Raw genomic sequence first — 23857 nt, forward strand, 5'->3', positions numbered from 1 at the left:
AAATGCAAACTGGTACAGCCACTCTGGCAAACAGTATGGAGGTTCCTCAAAAAATAAAAAATAGACTTACCCTATGACCCAGCAGTAGCACTGCTAGGAATTTACCTAAGGGATATAGGAGTACTGATGCACAGGGGCACTTGTACCCCAATGTTTATAGCAGCACTTTCAACAATAGCCAAATTATGGAAAGAGCCTAAATGTCCATCAACCTATGAATGGATAAAGAAATTGTGGTTTATATACACAATGGGGTACTACGTGGCAATGAGAAAGAATGAAATATGGCCCTTCGTAGCAACGTGGTTGGAACTGGAGAGTGTGATGCTAAGTGAAATAAGCCATACAGAGAAAGATAGATACCATATGTTTTCACTCTTATGTGGATCCTGAGAAACTTAACAGAAACTCATGGGGGAGGGGAAGGAAAAAAAATAGGTTAGAGTGGGAGAGAGCCAAAGCATAAGAGACTCTTAAAATCTGAGAACAAACTGAGGGTTGATGGGGGGTGGGAGGGCAGGGAGAGTGGGTGATGGGTATTGAGGAGGGCACCTTTTGGGATGAGCACTGGGTGTTGTATGGAAACCAATTTGACAATAAATTTCATATATTGAAAAAAAATTAAAAATAGAACTACCCTATGACCCAGCAAATAGGTATTTATCCAAGGGATACAGGTATGCTGTTTCGAAGGGGCATATGCAATCCAATGTTTATAGCAGCACTGTCAACAATAGCCGAAGTGTGGAAAGAGCCCAAATGTCCATCAATGGATGAATGGATAAAGAAGATGTGGTATATATATATATATATATATATATATATATATATACATATATATATATATATACATACACACATACACACACAATAGAGTATTACTCAGCAATCAAAAAGAATGAAATCTTGCCATTTGCAACTACGTGGATGGCACTAGAGGGTATTATGCTAAGTGAAATTAGTCAGAGAAAGACAAATATCATATGACTTCACTCGTATGAGGACTTTAAGATGCAAAAACAGATGAACATAGGGTAAAGGAAGCAAAAATAATATAAAAACAGGGCGGGGACAAAACATAAGAGACTCTGAAATATAGAGAACAAACAAAGGGTTACTGGAGGGGTTTTGGAAGAGGGCATGGGCTAAATGGGTAAGGGGCATTAAGGAATCTACTCCTGAAATCATTGTTGCACTATATGCTAACTACCTTGGATGTAAATTTTTAAAAAATAAATAAAAAATGTGTGCTTACAGGGGTGCCTGGGTGGCACAATGGTTAAGCATCCAACTCTTGATTTTGGCTCAGGTTATGATTTCCCAGTTCGCAAGTTCAATGCCTGACTTGGGCTCTGCACCAAAAGTGGGGGATTCTCTCTCTCCCTCTCTCTCTGTCCTTCCCCTGCTTGTGTTCTCTCTTTCTCTCAAAATAAATGAACTTAAAAAAAACATATGTGCTTATAGTCTGCAGAATTTTACGTTAGTGACCTCTGATACTTTTCTAAATCTGAGAAACTGGAAGCTCAACACCCACAGCTAAATTTCATTAAGCAGACATACTTACTATTTGAATCATTTTGAACAAGTTACTTAATTTTCTGAGCCTGTGCCTAATTTATTTTATGCCATATCTCAGCTCAAGAATTGACCATGACACTGTGGTCCCTAATATGACAAATCTAAATGCTCTTATTCATTCACTCAACAAATATGTATTGAAACCTTACTAGCTCTGAGGATGCAGCAATGAATATAACCAAAGGTAAGGTCCCCACTCTGACAGAGTTAAGCACCTCTTGCTTAGGTCCCACCAACAGCTATTTCCTTTTGCACTATAAAGTCATCCAGCCTCATCAGGGCTTCTCCAGTTAAACTGTGAGGGACGACTGTCCTTCTTCTTCTCTACCTGGAATACCTGTACATTTTCTCACCAACAGTCACTATTTAGCTTTTGCTCTAAGTTCACCCTGAAAAGTTACACCCTTAAGGAAATCATCCCAGACTTAACAATTATTTGTTTACTATGTTTATTTCACAATTTATTTAGACAGTACATGTGATTTTCATTTGTACATATCTCTTGACAGCTCTTGCAAATATTTCTTGTCTTCCAAAGTTGATTATAAATGTATGAGTTAAAACCTGTGTCTTCTTTTTTGTTAATGGTAGAGACTGTTTACTATCCCCTAACATCCATTCTTATCTTCCTCCTTTTAATACTAGAACTCCCTAAAATTCAAAGTACATGGCTGCCCAGCTAGAGACTACATTTCCTAGCCTTCTTTGCAACTAGGTAAGGTCATAGAGACTAAATTCTGGCCAATGGAATGTCCGCAGAAGTAATACATGCAAGGGCCAGGATTTCTTGCCCTCTATTTCCTTAATCCTCTTCTTATGGGCTGGAACATGATCTTGAAAGTGACCAGTCATCTTGGACATTGCTGGTGAGGGCAAACCAACCCCAAAGGAATGTTAAAACAAGAGAGGTCATCTGGGATTCTGAGCTACCTTTTGGAGAAGATTTTTGTTATTCTACTGCATGACCTATGAGCTAAGATTTTTATCCAGTAGAAAAATAAACTTCTTGGGGCGCCTGGGTGGCGCAGTCGGTTAAGCGTCCGACTTCAGCCAGGTCACGATCTCGCGGTCCGTGAGTTCGAGCCCCGCGTCGGAATCTGGGCTGATGGCTCGGAGCCTGGAGCCTGGTTTCCGATTCTGTGTCTCCCTCTCTCTCTGCCCCTCCCCCATTCATGCTCTGTCTCTCTCTGTCCCAAAAATAAATAAACGTTGAAAAAAAAAAAAATAAAAAAAAAAATAAAAAAAAAAAAAAATAAACTTCTTTCTTGTTCAGGTCACTGCTATCAGTATTTTATAAAACATGCAAACCAATAATCTAACATAATGTTCTTTATGGTACTTGACATAAAATACTATGAATGGAGTGCTAAATAAATACTGATTGAATGAATATATGTATATATATTCATGTGTATATTCATATGTATATGTATATGTATATTCATATGTGTATATATATTCAGATATATATATATATCTGAATTCAATAAATAAATATTCATTAATAAAGTGATTTGGTGGGGGTGGGGGTGGGTTTTTCCCCCCAAATGTTATGTGTTCTTGTTCATTATGTGTTTAAAAGAGAAAGGCAGGTTCTGATTTTTTTTTCACTGAGCTATATTCATTTTCTTGGAAATGTTATATACAATCAATATACTCTATCCTTCTAATGTCACTGAATAAGAGTTTTGGAAGGAATATCTGAATAGGATGGTCTGGCATTAAATGTTGGCATTAAAAGAGAGAAGTTTTAAGTAACTGGGACCCATACAGAAATTTTAGTTTTAAAATTTGTAGAGAACTATGGTCACTGTTGACCTCTATAGCTCATGCTGTTCACCTATGTCACCACCACTTCCCAGGACCACAAAAGCAGAGGAAACAACATACCTCCAAATCTCCTGAGATATTGGCACCAGCAAGAATCCCAGTAGCTGCGGGGAAAAAAATGGCAAAGACAGAGAAGAAGCCTTCACCTTTTGTGAAGCTTGGCCCAAAGTTTTCAGCAAATATTGATGCTGTAACACAAGTAAAGAGAAAATTATCATTTAGACTTTCTTTACAGAGTATGAGATTGGTTTCCTTTAGTTTCTATCAATGTCTTGTGTAAATGTTTCCCTATATTTTAAATGGAAGGAACTTGAAGAGATTGGTGTACTCCTGACAAACCTCATACTCATGTTGCCGAGAGTCAAGGTTGTAGATTTCTAGAACAGCTCTGAAAAACTTTTGTGTCAACAGAGACCCAGGCCTCCTGACTTTTTGAATCATTCTAGATTGAAAAAGGGGGAAATGGAGAATGTTTCTCATGGCTATACTGGCATATTTGCAAATATACCACACACGTGTACTGCCCTATACACACACAGCTACTTTCTTCCATGCATAAATACTCTAATCAACACACAGATTTTCTATGCTTTTTTTTTAATTGTAGGAAAGCCCTGTGGGTGAAACTATCTTATGATTTTTCTACTTATGTTTACCCTCCCCATTCCCTGCTCCCAGATATTAGATCTTAAATTCTTATAGCAAATTCTCATATACAGAAGTTTAATATAGTGAAGAGCCTTGGTCATAAAACAGTACTATTCCATGAGGTCTCAGCAAATTATTTAAATTAGAAGCAAACAATGCAGAAGAAAAACAGAAAAAGGAAGGGAGAAAAATGCAAACAAAAGAATTTGGCCTGATGCAAAAACAAGGAAAGAGAATTTGAGTCATTAGAAACAATGCAGCAGGAGCTAGAAGGACTCAGAAAATATATAGCAGGAGCTAGAAGGAGGGAAAGGGATAGAAAGGAAAAAGGACATTAACATACAAAGCAAAGAAGACAAACTTTACAAAGAAAAAGAAACAGGTAGAAAGGGGTGATGGGATACCTAAAGGAAACAAATACTAATAATAAATAATGAAGAGAAATATTTTTTTAAATCTCAGCAGTGGATTCTTGAGTAAGCTAGAATGGACAGCTAGGAAGGTGTACATAGGTGGAGTAGAATTTCATGCTCAGTATGATTCCCTCAGGATGATACACCAGCTCCTACAATCTTCTATGCTTGAAAACCTGACAGTGATGCTTAACTAGATAACACTAGATAATCCTAGAGATAAGCAAGGTACAAAGAAGTTTAGAAGGGGGCACCTAGGTGGCTCCGTCCATGGAACAAGCGACTCTTGATCTCAGGGTTGTGAGTACAAGCCCCATGTTGGGCATAGAGACTACTTGAAAATAAAATCTTATGAGGCACCTGGGTGGCTCAGTCCGTCGGGCGTCTGACATTGGCTCAGGCCATGATCTCACAGTCTCTGAGGACAAGCCCTGCGTTGGGCTCTGTGCTGACATCTCAGTGCCCAGAGCCTGCTTTGGATTCTCTCTCCGTTGCTCTCTGCCCCTGCTCCACTTGTGCGCTCTCTCTCTCTCTCTCTCTCTCTCTCAAAAATAAACATTAAAAAAATTTTTAACACAATAAAATATATATTTTTTTAAGTCTAGCAGGAAAAGGACTATGTTGGACTTTAGTACTCTCAATGGTTGAGCAAATTGCCTGACCTATGGTCTCTTTCCTTGCTTATACAACTCTACTTCTACTGTTTGATAGCAACAACAATTTGTCCTACACTTGAAGGTTTTCAAGGAACTTTTGCATCCACTACCTTATTTACTTCTCAAAAATCTCTTCAGGAAGTTATTGTTATCACCCGCTCTTGGTCAGGAAAATTTGAGACCCAAACATGTTAGGTGACTGGTCTAGCTGCGAAGCAGCAGAGTTGAGACTCACTGTGGATTTCCTGAAACCAACCCCAGGCTCTTCCCTGGATTGCACTGGCTGGGACTGCACTGGGATTGCACAGGCTCTTCCCTGGATTGCACTGGGATTCTAATGGCTGAAGTGGGGGACACAGGGATGGTGATGGAGGTGGACAGGGGAGAACCACTGATTGCAAAGCAACTAATTTGTCACACGTACCTTGGTAATTAAAGAAACCTCTGGACTTCTTCTCATTGTTGGATGGAATGACGGTTCCAATAAAGAAGTTTGCAATAGCAATGAGAAGAATGACCAGAAGTATCACTTGAGCCTGGAATGACAAAGAAAAAGGAGGCCAACTTAGATTCATTTAACAACTCTTCACCTAATTGTAAAAGTAATGTCCACTGAAGAAAGATTCTACCTGGTTATTCTGATTAAAACTACTATCCAATAGGCAATAGTGTATCCTTGTAGGGTACACTATGTCTGACCTGAGTGTAGCTGTTAATATTTTCAGTGGGCACATCTGCTTGTGCACTTGAAGGTGACATTTCAAAAATATTCCAAGTACTAGGTGGTAACTTGCTGCAGTGTCCTCAGGAACATAAATGGAGTCCAAAGTTTTCACTGATAGAGCTTATTTCTTTTCTAGACAGACTGCCTATGGATTCTTTCTTCCCTTTCCCAGTGCTAAATGCAACAGGAGTATGAGAACATGATTCATAGAGCTCCTGTGATGCCTCATGCATCTGATGTTGGGCCACCAGTGTGTGCTCAGCACAAGCAGTTTGCAAGGTTGACCAATCAAATTGTCTTTCTTTATCCCCCCCTCTCCTCCTGCTGACATTTCAAGAGTCTTTTGGCTTGGCATTCCCATATGCTCCTCCCTCTGCAGGGAACTCTTTGCATAACTATTTCCTTCTTCTCATCCTTGAAGTCTTAGTTAACTCTTCAGAGAGGACTTTCTTGACCACTGAATCTAAATAATAACAGCTATCATTCACTGAGGGCTTACAACAACAGAGACAGATTTAATTTTACCGGTATTCTTTCAGATAGATAATACCACCAATAACTGTATGAAGTAGGCAACCTTATTATCATCATTTTAAAGATAAAGAAACTGAGGCACAGAGAATTTAGGCAACTTTCTAAAAGTCACACAGATGTAAACCAAATTCAAATTCAGGTAAACCAAATTCAACAGAGCTAGCGCTTTAAATCTACCCTCTACTGCCATGAAACCACATTGCGTCCCTGAGGGAATAAAGTCATTGTAAGTAGATTCCTCTTATTTTGTATCTCAGTGCCCTGTTCAGTTCCTTTACAGCACTTTCACAACTTACCTTTTTATATGTACTCGTTTATCTACTTGATCATTACTCCTATTCCCACAGACCATATGCTCAACTAGGGCCAGGATTGTGCCTGTTTCGGTCACAACAGAATATCCTAGCCTAGCAAAATGCCCAGCATATAATAAGCCCAGAATATAATAAACACTTAATTAATTTTTCTTTGATGTGTGAATGTATAATCCACAAATAAATGCCATATCGGAATGTTTCCCATTGCCTTATGTAGGTGGGTGACTTTGGCCCCCTTTGTATCTCTGGTGACCTCTTGAGGTCTAAGCACTGCATCTCCAGGCACTTAAGACCAGTTGCAATTATACCAGTCACTGTAGGAAAATACAGGATAAAATAAATAAATCAGGAAAAATACATGCTCCTGACATGCAGAAATTTACTAACTGTATTACTATTAGTTAAATCCAGATATTCTCTAGTTCCAGGGCCTTATGATGCCCCCAAATTTGCTCCTGTACTACTGTGTCTCATAGGAGAATGATAGCTCCTGCCTCTATTACCTTCTCCCATCGCATTTGCCATTTCCTTTGGGCTTCAGCACCATAGCCAGCTTGAAATGGGATACCAGGGGTGTGACTAGGAGACCCAGTTTCCAGCATGTACCACTGCTATGATCATAAGGGGTCTGTGTGTGAAAATGGCAGCAATGTTGGTGTGTATGTCACATGGTGACAGCATAAAGAACAAAGCCCAGCCCAATCAGGTGACACATGAGTGGAGTCGTGACTGCCTGGACCTCGTGCTCTGAGGGCTTGGTGCTCTTCCCATTGCTAACCCACAACTTTTGCCATAGCAAGTAATAATAGCAATTCTTTTAGAATACAGGGTTTGTTCTATTCCTGCAATTTGGCCAAGACCTGAGCAGCAGTGGGTGATAGCACCATTTTGAGAAAATCACCTTTGCTTCCCATTCCATTCCAGCTACTGAAATTCCTAAAAGAATCACCACTGTGATGGAGCCTATTATCCGGATGTCATTGGTTGGATCCACCATCATTGAATTGCTCTCCTGGAACAACAACAGAAATCATTAAAATGGTTAGAGATGGAGCTTTTTTGGCCTGTATGTCTTATTATAGAAGAGACACTGTGCACTCATGTCTGGGGCCCTATAGGATAATAGAAAAATGAAGTGCTCCTAAATCTGAGATGAACATTATTTTGTCCTATAATAATAGGCCATTGTTAGCCAAGTTTGGAAGTTCTAGATGGTCATTCTACTCACAGATTTTAAAGCTATTGTAGCACTAAGGTAAGTATGTGCCCTTATAAATACAATGTTTTCTTTCAGAAGAATGACTAGTTATTTTTGTGTGTCAAGGGGAATCTTAGAGAAATAAAAATGAGTGGTTTCCAATGTGAATATTGGAAAATAAGTGTCATTCAATTAAACTACAGAAACCAGATAATGCATGTCTTGAAGATCATGTACCTTATGAACTATATAATTCACTCATTTATTCATTTAATTTTCACTTTTTTTTTTTAATTTTTTTTTTTCAACGTTTATTCATTTTTGGGACAGAGAGAGACAGAGCATGAACGGGGGAGGAGCAGAGAGAGAGGGAGACACAGAATCAGAAACAGGCTCCAGGCTCTGAGCCATCAGCCCAGAGCCCGACGCGGGGCTCGAACTCACGGACCGCGAGATCGTGACCTGGCTGAAGTCGGACGCTTAACCGACTGCGCCACCCAGGCGCCCCTTCATTTAATTTTCAAATAAAGGTCCTGCTATGAATTGGATTCAGTGAATGCTATTACTTCCAAAAAAGGAGGACTAGAAGTTAGTTCACATACCAGCTAATTAACATGGTCACATACATACCGTCTAGATGGAGCACCTAAACTAGGAAATGCTTAATTTCCTGCAGTGAGTTATTCGAATGTTTGAACTTTCTTTCCCTTTTGGAAATCTATAACCATAATAGTAATATTGCTACTGAAAATAATGTTCATCATTTATCTTTTGTTTCATATTTTACACAGTATTTCATTTGTTCTGTACTGCATTTCTATTAAATACATAGAACAGTATTATTAGCTCATATGACAGATTTGAGAAAAAGGGTTCAGAACAATAGAGGGACTGGCCCAGAATCCTCTCAGCTGATAAATCTGAGAGTCGGGATTCCAAGCCAGTTCTGATGCCAAGCCCAGAGCTCCTTCCACTATATCCAACTTCCACATTCTACAGAATAAATGTATTTCCTCTCATCTTGCCATGGCGATAACCCCTAGTGCCCTGAAAAGGCAAATTGAACTGAATTATCTTACTTGGCTGAAAAAAAGAAAAACTTTTAATTACCTTAAGAAGATCTACCACTGTTTCAGCAAATCCCACCACATACATAGCAACAGCCACTGCATTGGCAAAAGCAAAGATCAAGCCTATAGACCCACCGAACTCGGGCCCTAAGCTTCTGGAAATAAGATAGTAGGCCCCACCTAAAACAAAAAAATGAACATGTTTTACTTTGAGGAACTGCTAAGGGATTTAGTTTATATGACCAAATAATTTTGAATAATTTTTATTCTAATGAAAATATCGTAACTTCCTAATAATTTTAGGAATCTTGTATCACTTTAATGAATAACTTAGCCTTTTCTTGTACTCTGAGAACCGTAATAGAATTTAGTAGAACTATGCTTACTTAGTAAATTCTGATTTATCGAAACCTAACTGTATACAAAGTTTACAAATAATACAGCAAACTTTACCAAAACAAAATGCTTTGCCTTTAAAAAAAATTCATTGGTTTGGGGTGCCTAGGTGGCTCAGTTGGTTAAGCATCCGACTTCGGCTCAGGTCATGATCTCACGGTTTGTGAGTTCAAGCCCTGCATTGGGCTCTGTGCTGACAGCTCAGAGCCTGGAGCCTGCTTCGGATTCTGTGTCTCCCTCTCTCTCTCTGCCCCTCCTCTGCTCATGCTCTATCTCTCTCTGTCTCTCAAAGATAAATAAATGTAATAAAAAAAATTTTTTTTAATTCATTGGTGAGTTCAAATCAATGATGTAACCAATGAAAAAAACTTTGTATTTGGAATGTCCAGGAACAGGCAGCCCTAGGCAGAAAATGATGTAGGAGATGTATATCATTGCTATTCTAACTTCCTTTCTGGTATAATTTTCTGGTATATATTTGCTGCATAAAAAAAGTATTTGTAAGTGCTATGTATTATCTACTCTATAAATCAGAATTGGTTCTCTACGCTTTTAGCTCAAGAAGGCATGATTATTGCCAAATACCCACATGTGTATGGGTGGCCAATGGGAAGAAAGATAGAGAGGGTTTGGAACAACTGTTTCTCCTCTGGACCTTGAATAAGGTAGTTCTATATATGGCCATGTACCCATGTGCACAGGGAAGCCTGAGCTGGACTGGTTAGCTTCTATAGTGTACTGAGAGCAGGTAAAAAAGACGAGGTATTGAGAGGCCTAGATAGCTAGGTGTTATCACGGACCATAGTAAATTAATGGCTTTCTACAGTGAGCTAGTCTTAGAGTGGACAGAATTGGTAAGGGAATGACACCAAACAAACATATCTCAAAACAAAACACAACTATCTTTTACGGAAAAGGAATTTCCTCCACTGTAGTAACTCCTTTGGGTTAAAGGGTCAAAGCTCTCTTCAAAAATGTAACCAATTATCTGGGTGGAGCAAACTGCCATTATTTCCTTTGTCCAGATTACATTAGATAAATTAGCTAGCCAGTCACTTAGGCTTGGTCAAAGTGAGAGACTAGCAGGGGAAGCTCTGAGAGCAGGTGTATTTGTCAGAGGAGGAGGCTCTTAGAAGGCCCTGGGAAGGGGCATCTGGATAAGCTACCCAAGCTGAGGCCCCAGGAGTCAAACAGAATGGGAGGGGGAAGGCAGGAATTAGAACAGCAATGATAAACCTCACCCTCTTCATTTTCTGCCTTAGCTTGCATATTCCTGGATGATTTAAAAGTAACTCTTTATTATGTTTGTTGGTTTCTATTTTATTCTTAAGGATTTTTTCAGGCCTGTTAGCCCCTAGAGGTATAGCATTGGGGTGAAATCTGAGGGCTAACTAAGCAGGAAGTGTCAGCCAGGGTGCTGAGTGGGCCTGGCAGAGAGCCAGCAGGGCTCATCCAAGGTACAAAGCAACCATGTATTTTGCTGTAATTATCTATGCCTTCTTTCTAGACACCTGGTCACTCTCTGTAAACATGTTTAATCACAGGAAATAGGTCAAAGAAAACATCTAGCGGTCTCTTAATTTTAGTTGAGAGAATTTTGCCTTGATGTTCAAATTTGGGTTAGCTCACTTTGTTTTAAGGCTTTGGGGACTAATTATTTAGATGCAGATTTTACTTCCAGCATTAAACCGACTCTGGACATTGCTCTGTAACCAAAGCTTGTCGTCATAAGCAAATGAATTGGCTTACCTCCTCTTACTACTCCATTTGTGCAAATGGCAGACATAGAAATACCTGTGAGTGTCGTCACTACCACACTCAGGCCAATGATGATGACTCCAAGACCTGCAAAATCCCCCAAGAAATGTGTTTGGCTCCAGCACGTCCAGAGGCAGCAGTCTGAATTGTCAAAGAAGGATCAGTCTCCCCACGAAAAACCTGAAATGTTCTAAAAGATCCCATTCCATGAAGATCTAGGAAGCACCTGAAATGTACTAAACTTTAAATTAAAGCCACATCCAGGAATCCTTTCCCAAGAGACACCGGCAAGAGGTATGCAGCCTCGCCTGGAAAATAAAACATTCACCTACAGAATTCTGAGCATCTGGAAACCATGAGCTGCAATGCGCCAGAGAGATCCATTAGAGACGATCCCACCGCTGACCAGCGTAGACCAGGACTGCACTCATAGTACCTTATGTTTCCTTCTGCATCCAGGTCACTTGTATAGTCCACCAGGCATCAAGAGCATTGGGCTACTTGCTTGTTCCAGTCAAAAAGGAGTATATAAAAATTTTGCCTACCCGTAGCAAGTGATGAGGGCATTAGATATCTTAGAAATGTTACCTCCACGAACAAACCCGTTAGTTGCTATTGCAGAAGTTGACAACCCAGTAATAGAAGTTACCATGGTGGAAAGAAGAATTATGAGAACTCCAAGACCTGTTAGCAATGAGAGATAGAAGATATTACATTTTACTTTTCTGACTTGGATTCCCTGTTGTTGCAAACTATATACTGCCTTGAATTTAAGTTTTCCTGTCCATGCCTGGGCCCCGGTGGAGTTCCTTTGTGCTCAGGAGAACCTGGTTGGCCTGGCATAAAGATCAAGTCGGCGGCCTGCTCATTACGATGGAGGATGGTTTCCAAAAGTAAACACAATCTGAAATGCGGCCCTGGAAAGGAAAAGTTGACTTCTGCTGGTGTCCTGGGAGAGAAACTACCCTGGCTGTGAAAAGAGAAAACATGACATCTGACCTTCTCTCTTGCTTGAGAGGAACCTGAATGAGAAAGTTGGGGGTTTGACAAAGGTTAAATCCTTCCTCATTTTTCTCGCATCTCTCTTGCCTGAAGGAGAAAAAAAAAGAAGCCAACTTGGATTACCTTTGAAAACACTCCAGAAAGGTCAGTGGTGAACTATCTGAGTCTTTGTTGCCTTTACCTTACAAATGATCGTGCGGGTCACAAGTTTAATTACCTCCTCTGACATATCCATTTGTGGCAATAGCAGAGGTGGATAAACCAGTGATACCAGTCACTGTCACGGCTAAGCCGATGATAATCACACCAAGACCTCAGTTGGGAGAGGAAAAATAAAGGCAATTAAACAGTGCAACAATCCATCAGATCGTTCACATAAAAGCCAGCAAATGGAGGGTAATCAACAAAGAACCACATCTGAATTAACAAATTGGCCTGGAAATCACCAGAGTAAGTGCTCAGCTTTGAAGTTTTCTGCCTGTAGTAGCACAGAGCCTAGAAACCGAAGAGCTAAAATGTGCAGTGAGAATTGCCCACAAATGAACAACAGTGGCTGGTCAAAATGTAGTGGGAACCCCATTTTTTGTGCAGTTCTAGACACCTGTAAACATAATAATTGGTCAATATGATTCCAAGCTGCCTTTATAACTAGACAGGAAATGTTCACCCTTCCAGATAACTCTCTTTTTATGTACATTTGGTTGTGTAGGAGTGGAAAATTACATCCAATGTAACAAATTGTTTATCTGGCAGATAAGTAAAGTGGAAAGAATCAAACTGAACTATGTTCACCTATTGGCTTTGTGACCTCTGGCAAGTTACTTATTTTCTGAGCCAAAAATGGCAATGAGATTAGAAAGAATACATGTGTAAAAGTGGCTAGCAGAGCACATAGAACACAGTACACGATCAGTGGCACTGCTTTTTGATTGTGTCCACGATAGTTATAATAGCTGTTGCTTACTGAAAGCCCACTATGTATCCAACTATGGGTCAAGTAGAATGAGAAATGCAAGGAACAAATAAAATGAAATGAAAAAAGCTGCCCTCAAGGATCTTATGGTGCAGAAGGTCAATGATTATAAGAGGGAGAAAGTGATAAACCAGAATTCAGAGAAAGGCAAGGCTGCTTTCAGCTTCAGGAAGCACACAGTCGAGAGGATACTGAAAGGTAGCAGAATATGCTATCTCCAAATGTACCACTTTTGCATAAAGTATATTTTTAGCTAACGGCGACAGAAAAGAAGCAGCTACCTTCCCATATTTGTCTGAAAACAAGGCATAAATTTGTAAAGGTGTCTCTACTTTCCTCTATACCAGGAACGACAGAAGTTAATCATCAGAGGTAATTCCAGACCCTTACTGGCTGGAGTAGTGCCAGAAGAACCTACATAACAGCCTTGACTTAATTTCCATGAGTTCCCTCATGTATCTGCCTTCCCACAATCTGCCATCCTAGAAACTCAGTCCTTTTCCTTTGTCTTGTCACTTCTCTAAGAATACATTGTTCTTTGTTAAGATGTTATGTAAGCCAGGGGCCCCAGGGTGGTTCCGTCGGTTAAGCGTCCGACTTCAGCTCAGGTCATGATCTCATGGTTTGTGAGTTGGAACCCCATGTTGGGCTCTGTGTGGACTGCTCAGAGCCTGGAACCTGCTTTGGATTCTGTGTTTCCCTCACTCTCTGCACCACCACTCCCTCAGCCCCCACTCACACTGTCTCTGTCTCCGTCTCTCTCTCAAAAATAAATAAACATTTAAAAAGTATTTTTAAAAAGATGCTATGCAAGCCCAAGTTCTAACCACTCTGTTGAGTTACTCATTGCTGAGTCTTCTCATGTGGACACATGATGCACATGTTAATAAATTTCTGATTGTTATTCTCTTGTTAGGTTGCCTCTTGTCACTGTTAATAAAGAAGTTTAGGGTCACAGGCACTGAAATCACCCTGGTTCTAGTGAGAATGCTCTTGCCTACATATGCTCCCCTACATAAAATGGATGCTTCATAATTGTTGTTGGCAAGCTGTCTTCTTCCAGGGATAATCAGAACAGTAGTCATCTGAGAAAGGCTGTGATCTCTCTGGCCATGCCCTGGGAAAAGGGGAAGTGGAAGGAAATGAAGGACAGACATAAATGGAAACAAGGTATTGGAGGTTGCCTCTCTTGATGGTCCCAGCTGTATCCTGGCTCTAAAAGAAGTCTCTAGGCTATTTTACAGTTTGAAGTACAGTAGGAGGAGGCTAACTATAGGCATGAGATACAAACTTGGACCATATGGCTTTGGCCCCTACAGACTCTTAAAGCTTGGAGTTGCAAGAAATAGTTGCACTAAATTCTTTGAATCTATTGCAGGGATCCTTTGGTACATATTACCTCTACATCACCATGTGGCCTGTTCTTTGCACCTCTACAAGTAATTTCTTCTTCTGCACACGATTTTGCTTTTGCTTTTGTTTTGAAGACATTTGATATCAAATGTTTAGCTCACCCCAGCAACTGTACAGAACTAAATAGTTTGTATTTCAGGACATGAAACCTACTTTGACTATTATTTTCATACCCTTATTTTCCCTTTGCTTCTATTTTCCCAACAATTCTTATTTATTCTTTTGCACTGTATATATTTCTGTAAACCATTTGAAATCCTAGAACAAAGTTTTATACACTTAAACAGCAACATATTTGCTTTTCTCTCACAATCAAACAAAAAAATCCCAGGGTAAAAGGCAGGTTAGAGAACGTTCAGTTCATAGTTTTCTCAAAGTGTGGTCCTTAAACCACCTATTTCAGGAAATACCTGAAGTGTTTATTAAAAATGCCCAGACCTGTTGGGATGAGCACTGGGTGTTATATGGAAACCAATTTGGCAATAAATGTCATATAAAAAAAATGCCCAGACATACTAAGTTGGAATCTTTCAAAGTGAATCCCAGGATTCTGTGGTTTTGGAACCTAACTTCCCAGGTAATTCCTATGCACCCCACAGTCTGAAGACTATCGCACTACCCTAGCCTATCTCAAGTTGTGTCTGTCTAGACAGCACAGTTATTTAGCTTTATCTTCAAAGAATTGATTGGGAAACAGTGAATCCAGGTCCTTAATTTTCAGATGAGAAAATGAAACTCATGGAATGACTTGCTTTAGGTCATACCTCTTTCACTCCCTTCTTCCATGCCTAATGTTTAAATTTATTAGAAACCATCTTGCCCCAGCCTAAGTCCCCTAGACAGAGAACAATTTTATGGCATTTTGGGCTTATTCTACCATTTGCTTTTGGGGAAAAGACAGCCAGAACTCTTGGCCCTAGAATGGTTACCCAAGGGCTGTAGCTACTGTTACTCTTGGCTCCAGCTTCTTTCTGACTTTGTTCCTAGGGTCTCCTCTTGAAAGGATCTTCCCTAAACGATCCCAAATCAAGGAGAAACTACTTGTATTTGCTTCTTTTCTTACCCAATAAAGGGAATCTAAATGGGACCCAGAAGGTGACTTAATCAACTCATTTAGCTTTAAGTTCACAGCAAAGGCCAGTAAAACTGAGTAAGGGTGGTAATAAGTTTCTATGACTCACTAAAGTCTACTTTCTGAGAACTAAAACAACAACAACAAACAAACCTTCATTCAAAGGAAAACCCACTAGACACCCATTTAAAGTAGGATATGACTACTTAAAGGAAAGGTCCTTATTAAAACAACACTGATGTCTGAAAGTATAATACACAGTTTAGCAGAAGATAGGGTTCTTCATGTTTTACACTTTTGCAGTAAGCATGAAACTGGATTGACTGTAAAGAGTAATGTAAGATCTGATTAAGGTTCAGGTTATCGCTTAACACATGGATGTTAAATAAGTTGCGTTAGAAAGAATTACTCTTGCCCTTGGCTACACTCCCACCTCCAAACAAAGTAATGCTGCTTGATGATCTCAATAAGTTACTAAACTGCCCTTAAAAAACTAATTTTGCATGAAACCCTGGGGCAAACACTTGGCAATATTAAGATGCAGATTTTCCATGGAACAGCATCTACTTATTTTGGACCCTGCAGCTATAAGCATTCATCTGATATGCATCATAAAGCTGGCAAGCAGCCCTTTGTCAGGAACCCAGCACTTGCCAAACATGAAACATGGAAAAACTATGGGAACTGGTTCCAGTGTTTCAATTTACAGCTCAGCCCTTTCTTTTTGCAAGTTAGTCTTCCAGTCTGCCTTGAGGAGCAAAGGTGATAAATAATGACTGAGTAACTTTGAATGTGAATTGGGATACGTTCTAGAGTAGTATCTAAAAGCACATCTCAATCTCTATGTTCTTGACACTAATGATTTATAGGTCTTCTCCAAAAGTGGATTTGTAATACATTTTCCATACATAAAGTAGAACGTCACTAATTTTTATCACATTAAATCAGGAACTTTGATAAAATTCAAGGAAATTTTTCATATAAATTATATCTATATACTCTTGATTAAAAAAAAGATTTGCCACAGGAAATCATGTTTTAAGTAAAATATAATCTTCAAAAATGTCAAAGAATCACTCAAAATAATCTCAACATCATGCATTTTCCATTAGAAAAATTAGTAGTAGGGGCACCTGGGTGGCTCAGTCGGTTAAGCGTCCGACTTCAGCTCAGGTCATGATCTTGAGTTCATGAGTTTGAGCCCCACGTTGGGCTCTGTGCTGACAGCCCAGAGCCTGGAGTCTGCTTCAGATTCTGTGTCTCCCTCTCTCTCTGCCTCTATCTCCCTCTCCCTCTCTCTCTCTCTCAAAAATATATAAAAACATTTTAAAAATTAAAAAAAAAGAAAAATTAGTAGTGGTTACACATGTTATCTCAATCATTTCATCTATCACGTTTAAGCCTCTGTCTGGCATATTTTATTAATCTTTGTTTTCTTACCACTGGTACCTGAAAGTAACACAATTATTTTCTTTGGCAAATGTTCAACAATTCAGCATTTCTATTAGTCAGGTCACATTGTTCCCACTTTTCCCACAAGCTGTTCTTGTTGAGTGAAATTTTGCCAATAAGCATAAGGGGGATGCACAAATGTCAGTATGTCCCAAACTATGAATAGTACTGTTTAAAATATATGTGTCCCTACAGATCTGTACACCTAAAACTTTAAGAACAAATAGAAATATTAAATTGAGCATTTATCTGGTTGGTAAACTGGAAAATTCCAGTCTCCCAGAAGTTAACGCTACACTTTCCTCTCTGACAAACATGGTCAAAGAGGCAAAGTAAAAGAGCTCGAGTGCAGATTATTTCTGTGACCTCCATCTCACATTCAGCATTAATGGTGAAAACAAGTTGCTTATTGAGCTTATAATTGACACTGAAAATGGTATACGGGGCATGGGGAAACATGCTTACCGATTCCAGCTTCTCCAACAATCCAAGACAGGCGAATGAAGAGCATGACACCCCAGATATTCAGCATGCATCTTACCTGTGGGCCAAAGGAGCATTGAAAGGGATATGAGAAGTGATAGTGGGGCAAAACCCAGCCATGTCTGTAACTCTGTTGTCCAGGATTTGCTAACATTTGGTCCACTAGGACACGGAACAAACAGATTTCATTTGGAAACATAGGAGCTTTCTCACCAGCACACCTTTCACCCATCCAAACTTCACAACGCCAGCTTTATCCTCCTCTTCCTTGTTTTCAACTTCTTCATCTCCAGGCATTCCATCTCCGTTAGCAACCCTGTCAGCTGAACCTGGTGCCACTGCTACGTTCTGTATTTATACAGGTAGCAAAAACACACACAATATTTGGTCAACAGAAGTCTCCAGAAAACTTCCAAAGGCAAATCAAAATAATTGACATGAAATTTTGGACACATCAAATTCTAGCATGCACATAAGGTAAGTATTTTCTTGCCCTGGGAGCTGATGGATTCATTTTGTGAGCGATTTCAGGCGCAGCAAAGCTGCAAAGGATCTTGGGCAGTCCTACGGGTGAGAATATTACCTTAGGGGAAAATGGTTAGATTTAGGTAAGTTTAGAATACAAAAAGAACAAACAAAAGAAAAAGAAACAAAGGCAGCCTGAAAGTCTATCAGAAGTGAAAGAGGGTCTTTGAGGTATGGTAGGAGGTTAATGTCATTGATGCAGGCTAACTGGACTTCTTTCTATTAACCTCCCTGGGCTTCATCTTATTCACCTAAAATAATGATAACAAAACTTCTCTAAACATGTCACATTATCTTTCAGAAGACTGAATGAAAGAACACATAAAAGCATTTTCTTTTGTAAATTTATGTATTTTTTTTTTGTTTTAACTTATTTTATAGAGAGCGAGAGAGAGTTAATGAACAGGGGAGAAGAACAGAGAGAGAGAGAGAGAGAGAGAGAGAGAGAGAGAGAGAGAGAGAGAGATCTGAAGCAGGCTCCACACTCAGCCAGGAGCCCAACACAGGGATCCATCCCAACAACCCTGGGATCATGACCTGAGATGAAATCAAGAGTCGGACACTCATCTGACTGCGTCACTCAGGCGCCCCTATATGCATTTTCTTTAAAAACAGGAAGAAAAGGGTTAAAGTTCTAAAAATATTTAAAGGCACTGTTTGGCTACAAGGATGCTATTCCTGTAGAGGAAGTTTCTTTCAGATTCGATATGCCTTTGCCTGAGAATTGCTGGATGTGCTGGTAGCATTGTACAAAGGGTAAGAAATCTTATGACTGACTACTAGAAAGGTAAGCTGAGTACAAATAAGAAGTAAGTAGTATAAAAAATGTCAAAAGCTTATTTAGTGTTTTTTTGTGTGTGATCCAATTTTGAAAAATAGCTTCCTCGTCAGTAAGGATAGTCTCTGAATTCTACTGGGGAAAGAAATAGCCCTGTTTCTCTCAAGTGAAAAACAACTCTAACTTCTCTTTTAGATATGACCTTGAATGATTCCAGATTCACCCACTTAATTTAGCCTATCTGACACCTACTTGATTCTAATGGTTAGACTATATACCCCACTGAGTTCCCGAAAAGCAATATTTTCCAGTAAGGAAACCATTGGGGGAGTCTCTTAGATTCAGCATTTAACTACCATTATTAAAGAACAACTTTGGGGACGCCTGGGTGGCTCAGTCGGTTAAGCGTCCGACTTCGGCTCAGGTCATGATCTCACAGTTCGTGAGTTCAAGCCCCGCGTCGGGCTGTGTGCTGACAGCTCACAGCCTGGAGCCTGCTTCCCACTCTGTGTCTCCCTCTCTCTCTGCCCCTTCCCTGCTCATACTGTGTCTCTCTCTGTCTCAAAAATAAATAAACATTAAAAAAAAAAAAAAAGAACAACTTTGTTCTATTTAAGTGGCCTAAATTAGTTTACGGCTGAGATGATGTGTCCCCCTATTACTAACTGAGATGTCTCAGACAAGGACATTTTTTTCCCCCTCTAAAATGAGACTGGCATGAAATAAATACTCAGTGTTTACTATAAGGACTTTATTTGAGGGCAATCAAAGTTTTTGTCCTTGCCATGTTTAAGAGTTATTGCTTCTTTGGGCTTTGGTGTATCATTAGCATACCCACTATAATCTGACTCTAATTTGGGCTGTTTACTCCAAGAGACTTTGACTTCTTGTCTTCTTGTTCTCCCATGTTCTTCTACTTCTCTATGTCAATAAGAATTTCTTCCGAGTTTGTTCTCCCACAAGATTTTTTTTCATGATACTAGTGGACATTTGGGTAACCGATGCAATACAATGTGGTAAGTCATTGTATATTAACTACAGGATGTGGGTTACTTCTAGATGCCAACAAAGACACTACTATATAGCAGGTCATCAATAAACATTACTGAATCCATAAAGCAGGCTTGGAGGCCACCTGATCTCTACCACTTCAGAGAAGATGACCTCATTTCTTAACCATTCCTGCCTCCTATTTCCTTTCTCTTCCATCCCTACTGAGGATTTCATTTGTCATTGTTTTCTCTGTGTAACCCACATTAAAGAAGGGAGAAGAAGAGAATGAATCTCAAGTCAGATCATCTTACTATTTTCCAACAGCATTGCAGGGGAGGGGTAAAACTGAATCACAAAGGAAGCTGAAATTAATAGTTAAAATTTAGTTTTGAATTACCCGAGGAATATCTTAATCTTAAGCATCCTCTGTCTCTACTTGCACAGATAATTGAAATCTGACATCATATATTCAAATTAAAGTAAAATATGGATAAACAAAATCTACAGAAATTGAGGCTGAACTAGCAGGGCAGAAACTGGTTATCTATACCAGCTAGAAATGCAAGTCATGGATGTAATTCAAAAATTTCCAGTAGCTCATTTTAAAAATAAAAGGAAATTAGTGAAATAACTTGGGTTCAGATTTGAACCCTTAAATTTTAAAAATATACCTAACTTTTGTACAATATCATATTTCTAATCTTTGCAATGTAATATTCATTAGCTATGGTGGCAACCCGCCTTGTAGGAGGAACCTGGATCATGGACTGCTTTAATATGTTTTACGTAATGGATCTATATCAAATATTATCATTTCAACATATAATCAATATAAAAACAGTGATGAGACATTTTAATTCTTTTTTTTTTTAACACTATGTCTTTGAAATCTGGTGTGCAATTTACAGTGATACCACATCTCAATTTGTACTAGCACGTTTCAAGTGCTCAATAGCCACATGTGGCTGGGGCTATTATATTGGAGCACACATGTCTATACATTGCAGTCAATTACAGATGGATGGAACATTTGAGGTTTTTCTCCAGGCAGTTAAAAATCCTATTTTTTCTCTGAACGGATTCTACACTCATAAGGCAGCTGCGTGGTTCAAATGTAACTTTAACTTTCCGTAACTAGAAAATCAATGAAAGCAGAGAATTGAGGAATGTGATAAAATGCCCAGGAATGTTGAAGAGATTATTTGGTTAAGAAATTCATTTATTTGATTTGATTTGAGAAAAACTTTTAAAATTGACAATATTCTAGTTAATGAAGATCTCACAGCCAGACCATCAGCAGCTACTCATTCAGGGAGAAGGCAATTTCCTTTTCCTCGGTTAATTGGGGATCCCATGAGACAGAGCCTTAGTCACTTGCTTTTTAAAGGCAGTCTTGAGAATAAAACCTATGTTTTCTGATCAATCCTGTATTTGAGGGTTTGGTCCAGGAAATTGCTTTGCTCCCAGCTGAACTCCAGTGGTAACTGTGACCCTTACATCTGGATTAATGAGAATACCAATGACTGTAAAAAACATCTTAAAAAATTGGTGAAAGGATGAATAAGATATTTAAAATTTCCCCTTATATGGACATTTCTATCTGATGGATGCCCTTCTGGGCACAGTTTAATGGTTCTTCAATTTATCACTAGGACATACACTATGAAGCAAAAGGAATATTCTATGAGGGCTTGTCAGGGAAATCATCATATATGAAAGTTAGTAGGGAAATAATTTTCTAAAGCTATTCAAAAATAGAGTCAATGTAGGGCGTTCAACTATTTCTTAGGTGAATGTGTTCAACCTGCTAGAGTTTCCACGTTTTCAATGTATTTATGTCATAGAAAGGAAAAAAAAACCTTTAAATGTATATTTCTTGCCCTGACTGTAAAGCCCTGATAATACATTTATAAGTACAGAATCTATTTCCATTGCTTACTCGCTTACAGGAGCTTAAAACTCACTGCACCATATAAACTTGGAGGCTTGGAATCTAGTTTCAGCTATGCAATTAATTCAGGGTGTGTCCCCCAGCAAGTCACTTAACCTTTCCTGGATAGTGCCAAGGAGGATAAATCCAATGAATTTTCTGAAAATCTTACTTTGAAGTAATTTACTCTAAGGCAAAATCATTTTTCTGTTTGTCATCTTCCTCTTCTAACATGGCAAAGCAAAACTTGGTTTCACTCTTAATAAATGCCTCCTTTGTGAGCCTATACAGCAATTACAAAGTCATCTTATCATCAAAGTACTGAAAAGACTTTTAGTTGAGGGTTATGGGCACTTAATAGCTGTGAGCTATAACCAGTGGCTGACAGACTCCTGGCTGGTGCATTTTCTTGGGACCAAAGTCTCAAAGAATAGAAGTTTTATGATTGTTCCCTGAAACCAGTTTTTTCCCTCATACTTTGAATTAATTTGTTTGTTCATACTCCATCACCATAAATGATGACCCACCACCTTTCATAAATGCATTTTAAACTGCATAGCTTTAGGGAATGATTATTAATTTACCAAAAGTTTTACCTGTGCATTAAGTATTCAGAGAAGGTAAAATAAAGTTCATTAGGAAGAAAGAAAGAAAGAAAGAAAGAAAGAAAGAAAGAAAGAAAGAAAGAAAGAAACTTCTCCTCTCCAGTATTGATAAACTAGTAAAGCTTCAATCACATGCAGTTTAAGGGGTAAATTCCTAATGGGTTTTGCTAGATGATAAAAGATTATTTTATTTAATATGAAATGCGTGATTTTTTCAGACCCCAGAAAAGTTACAAATGCATTTCTAGTTATCATCAAAGAAGAAAAAAATAAGTGTATTTATTCTTTCAATTCTAACTAGAGGGGCACCTGGGTGGCTCAGTTAGTTAAGCGTCCAACTTCGTCTCAGGTCATGATCTCATGGTTTGTGAGTTCAAGCCCTTCATCCAGCTCGCTGCTGTCAGCATACAGCTGTCCTTAGATCCTCTGTCTCCCTCTCTCTCTCTGCCCCTTTCTGGCTTGTGAGCATGCTTTCTCTCTCTCTCTCTCTCAAAAATAAGTAAAAATTTTAAAAATTGTTAAATAAATTATAACTAGATAATATTTGCCACTATACATGTTTTTAGGCTTTCAATCTCAGGATGGTAGAAATTTTAGCCCATCCTAGAGAAACAACTCCATAAATATTTAGGACTATATGATCCCCTCCCAGTTGTTTTAAACTTTCTTTTATTATTGAAATATTTAAATATATGCCATAGTAGGGAGAATAAATAGATCTCATGTGCCTACCATTGAACTTCAACAGTTATGAACATATGGCCAGTACTATTCCACTTAAACCTCTCACACTCCTGCCACTGGATTATTTTAAAACCAATCCCAGCAAGGATCAGAGAATTTTTAGGGTTCATTTCAGCATGAAAAACATGATTTTTTAAAAAGTTTTTTTTTAATGTATATTTTTGAGAGAGAGACAGTGTGTGAATGTGGAGGCCAGAGAGGGAGAGGGAGACACAGAATGTGAAGCAGGCTCCAGGCTCTGAGCTGTCAGCACAGAGCCCGACTTGGGGCTCAAACTCACAAACAGCAAGATCATGACCTGAGCCGAAGTCAGACGCTTAACTGACTGAGCCACCTAAGCACCCCAAAAAACACAATTCTAATCACATTCCTATATTTTACTAATCAATGTTATTATGTTTGTACATTACAAGCCCTTTGTGATAAATGGGAATATTTTAAATTATGAAAGTGAGAGGTTTCTTGTTTTAAAAGTTGCTATAAACCATGCCTATAAATCACTACTAATGGTCACAATTTATTATAGTATTTTTACTGTACCTGAATACATACAGCTCACACAAAAATTAACTTATATTTTTGATAACTTAGGCCTAAAGGTAGCTATGTGTGTAATAAGCAGTGTAAGAAAGTAAAATCAAGGGGTGCCTGGGTGGCTCAGTCAGTTGAGTGTCCAACTCATGATTGGGGCTCAGGTCATGATCCCAGGGTCATGGTATAAAGCCCGGTGTTGATCTCCGTGCTGAGCATGAGCCTGCTTACGAT

At 39.0% G+C, this 23857-nt stretch overlaps 1 protein-coding gene across 1 annotated transcript in view; it reads right to left on the reverse strand.

Moving 5' to 3' along the window:
• The window catches only part of SLC12A1 (solute carrier family 12 member 1), a 102710-nt gene that overhangs the window by 72227 nt on the left and 6626 nt on the right, over positions 1 to 23857 (reverse strand). Inside the window, 7 exon segments of the mRNA XM_030318241.1 lie at positions 3469 to 3596; positions 5550 to 5661; positions 7602 to 7712; positions 9009 to 9148; positions 12342 to 12437; positions 17500 to 17575; positions 17731 to 17865. Coding sequence (XP_030174101.1) covers positions 3469 to 3596; positions 5550 to 5661; positions 7602 to 7712; positions 9009 to 9148; positions 12342 to 12437; positions 17500 to 17575; positions 17731 to 17865 — 798 coding nt within the window.

Source organism: Lynx canadensis, chromosome B3 (assembly GCF_007474595.2).
Source record: "Lynx canadensis isolate LIC74 chromosome B3, mLynCan4.pri.v2, whole genome shotgun sequence".
In the NCBI taxonomy this organism is placed as follows: domain Eukaryota; kingdom Metazoa; phylum Chordata; class Mammalia; order Carnivora; family Felidae; genus Lynx; species Lynx canadensis.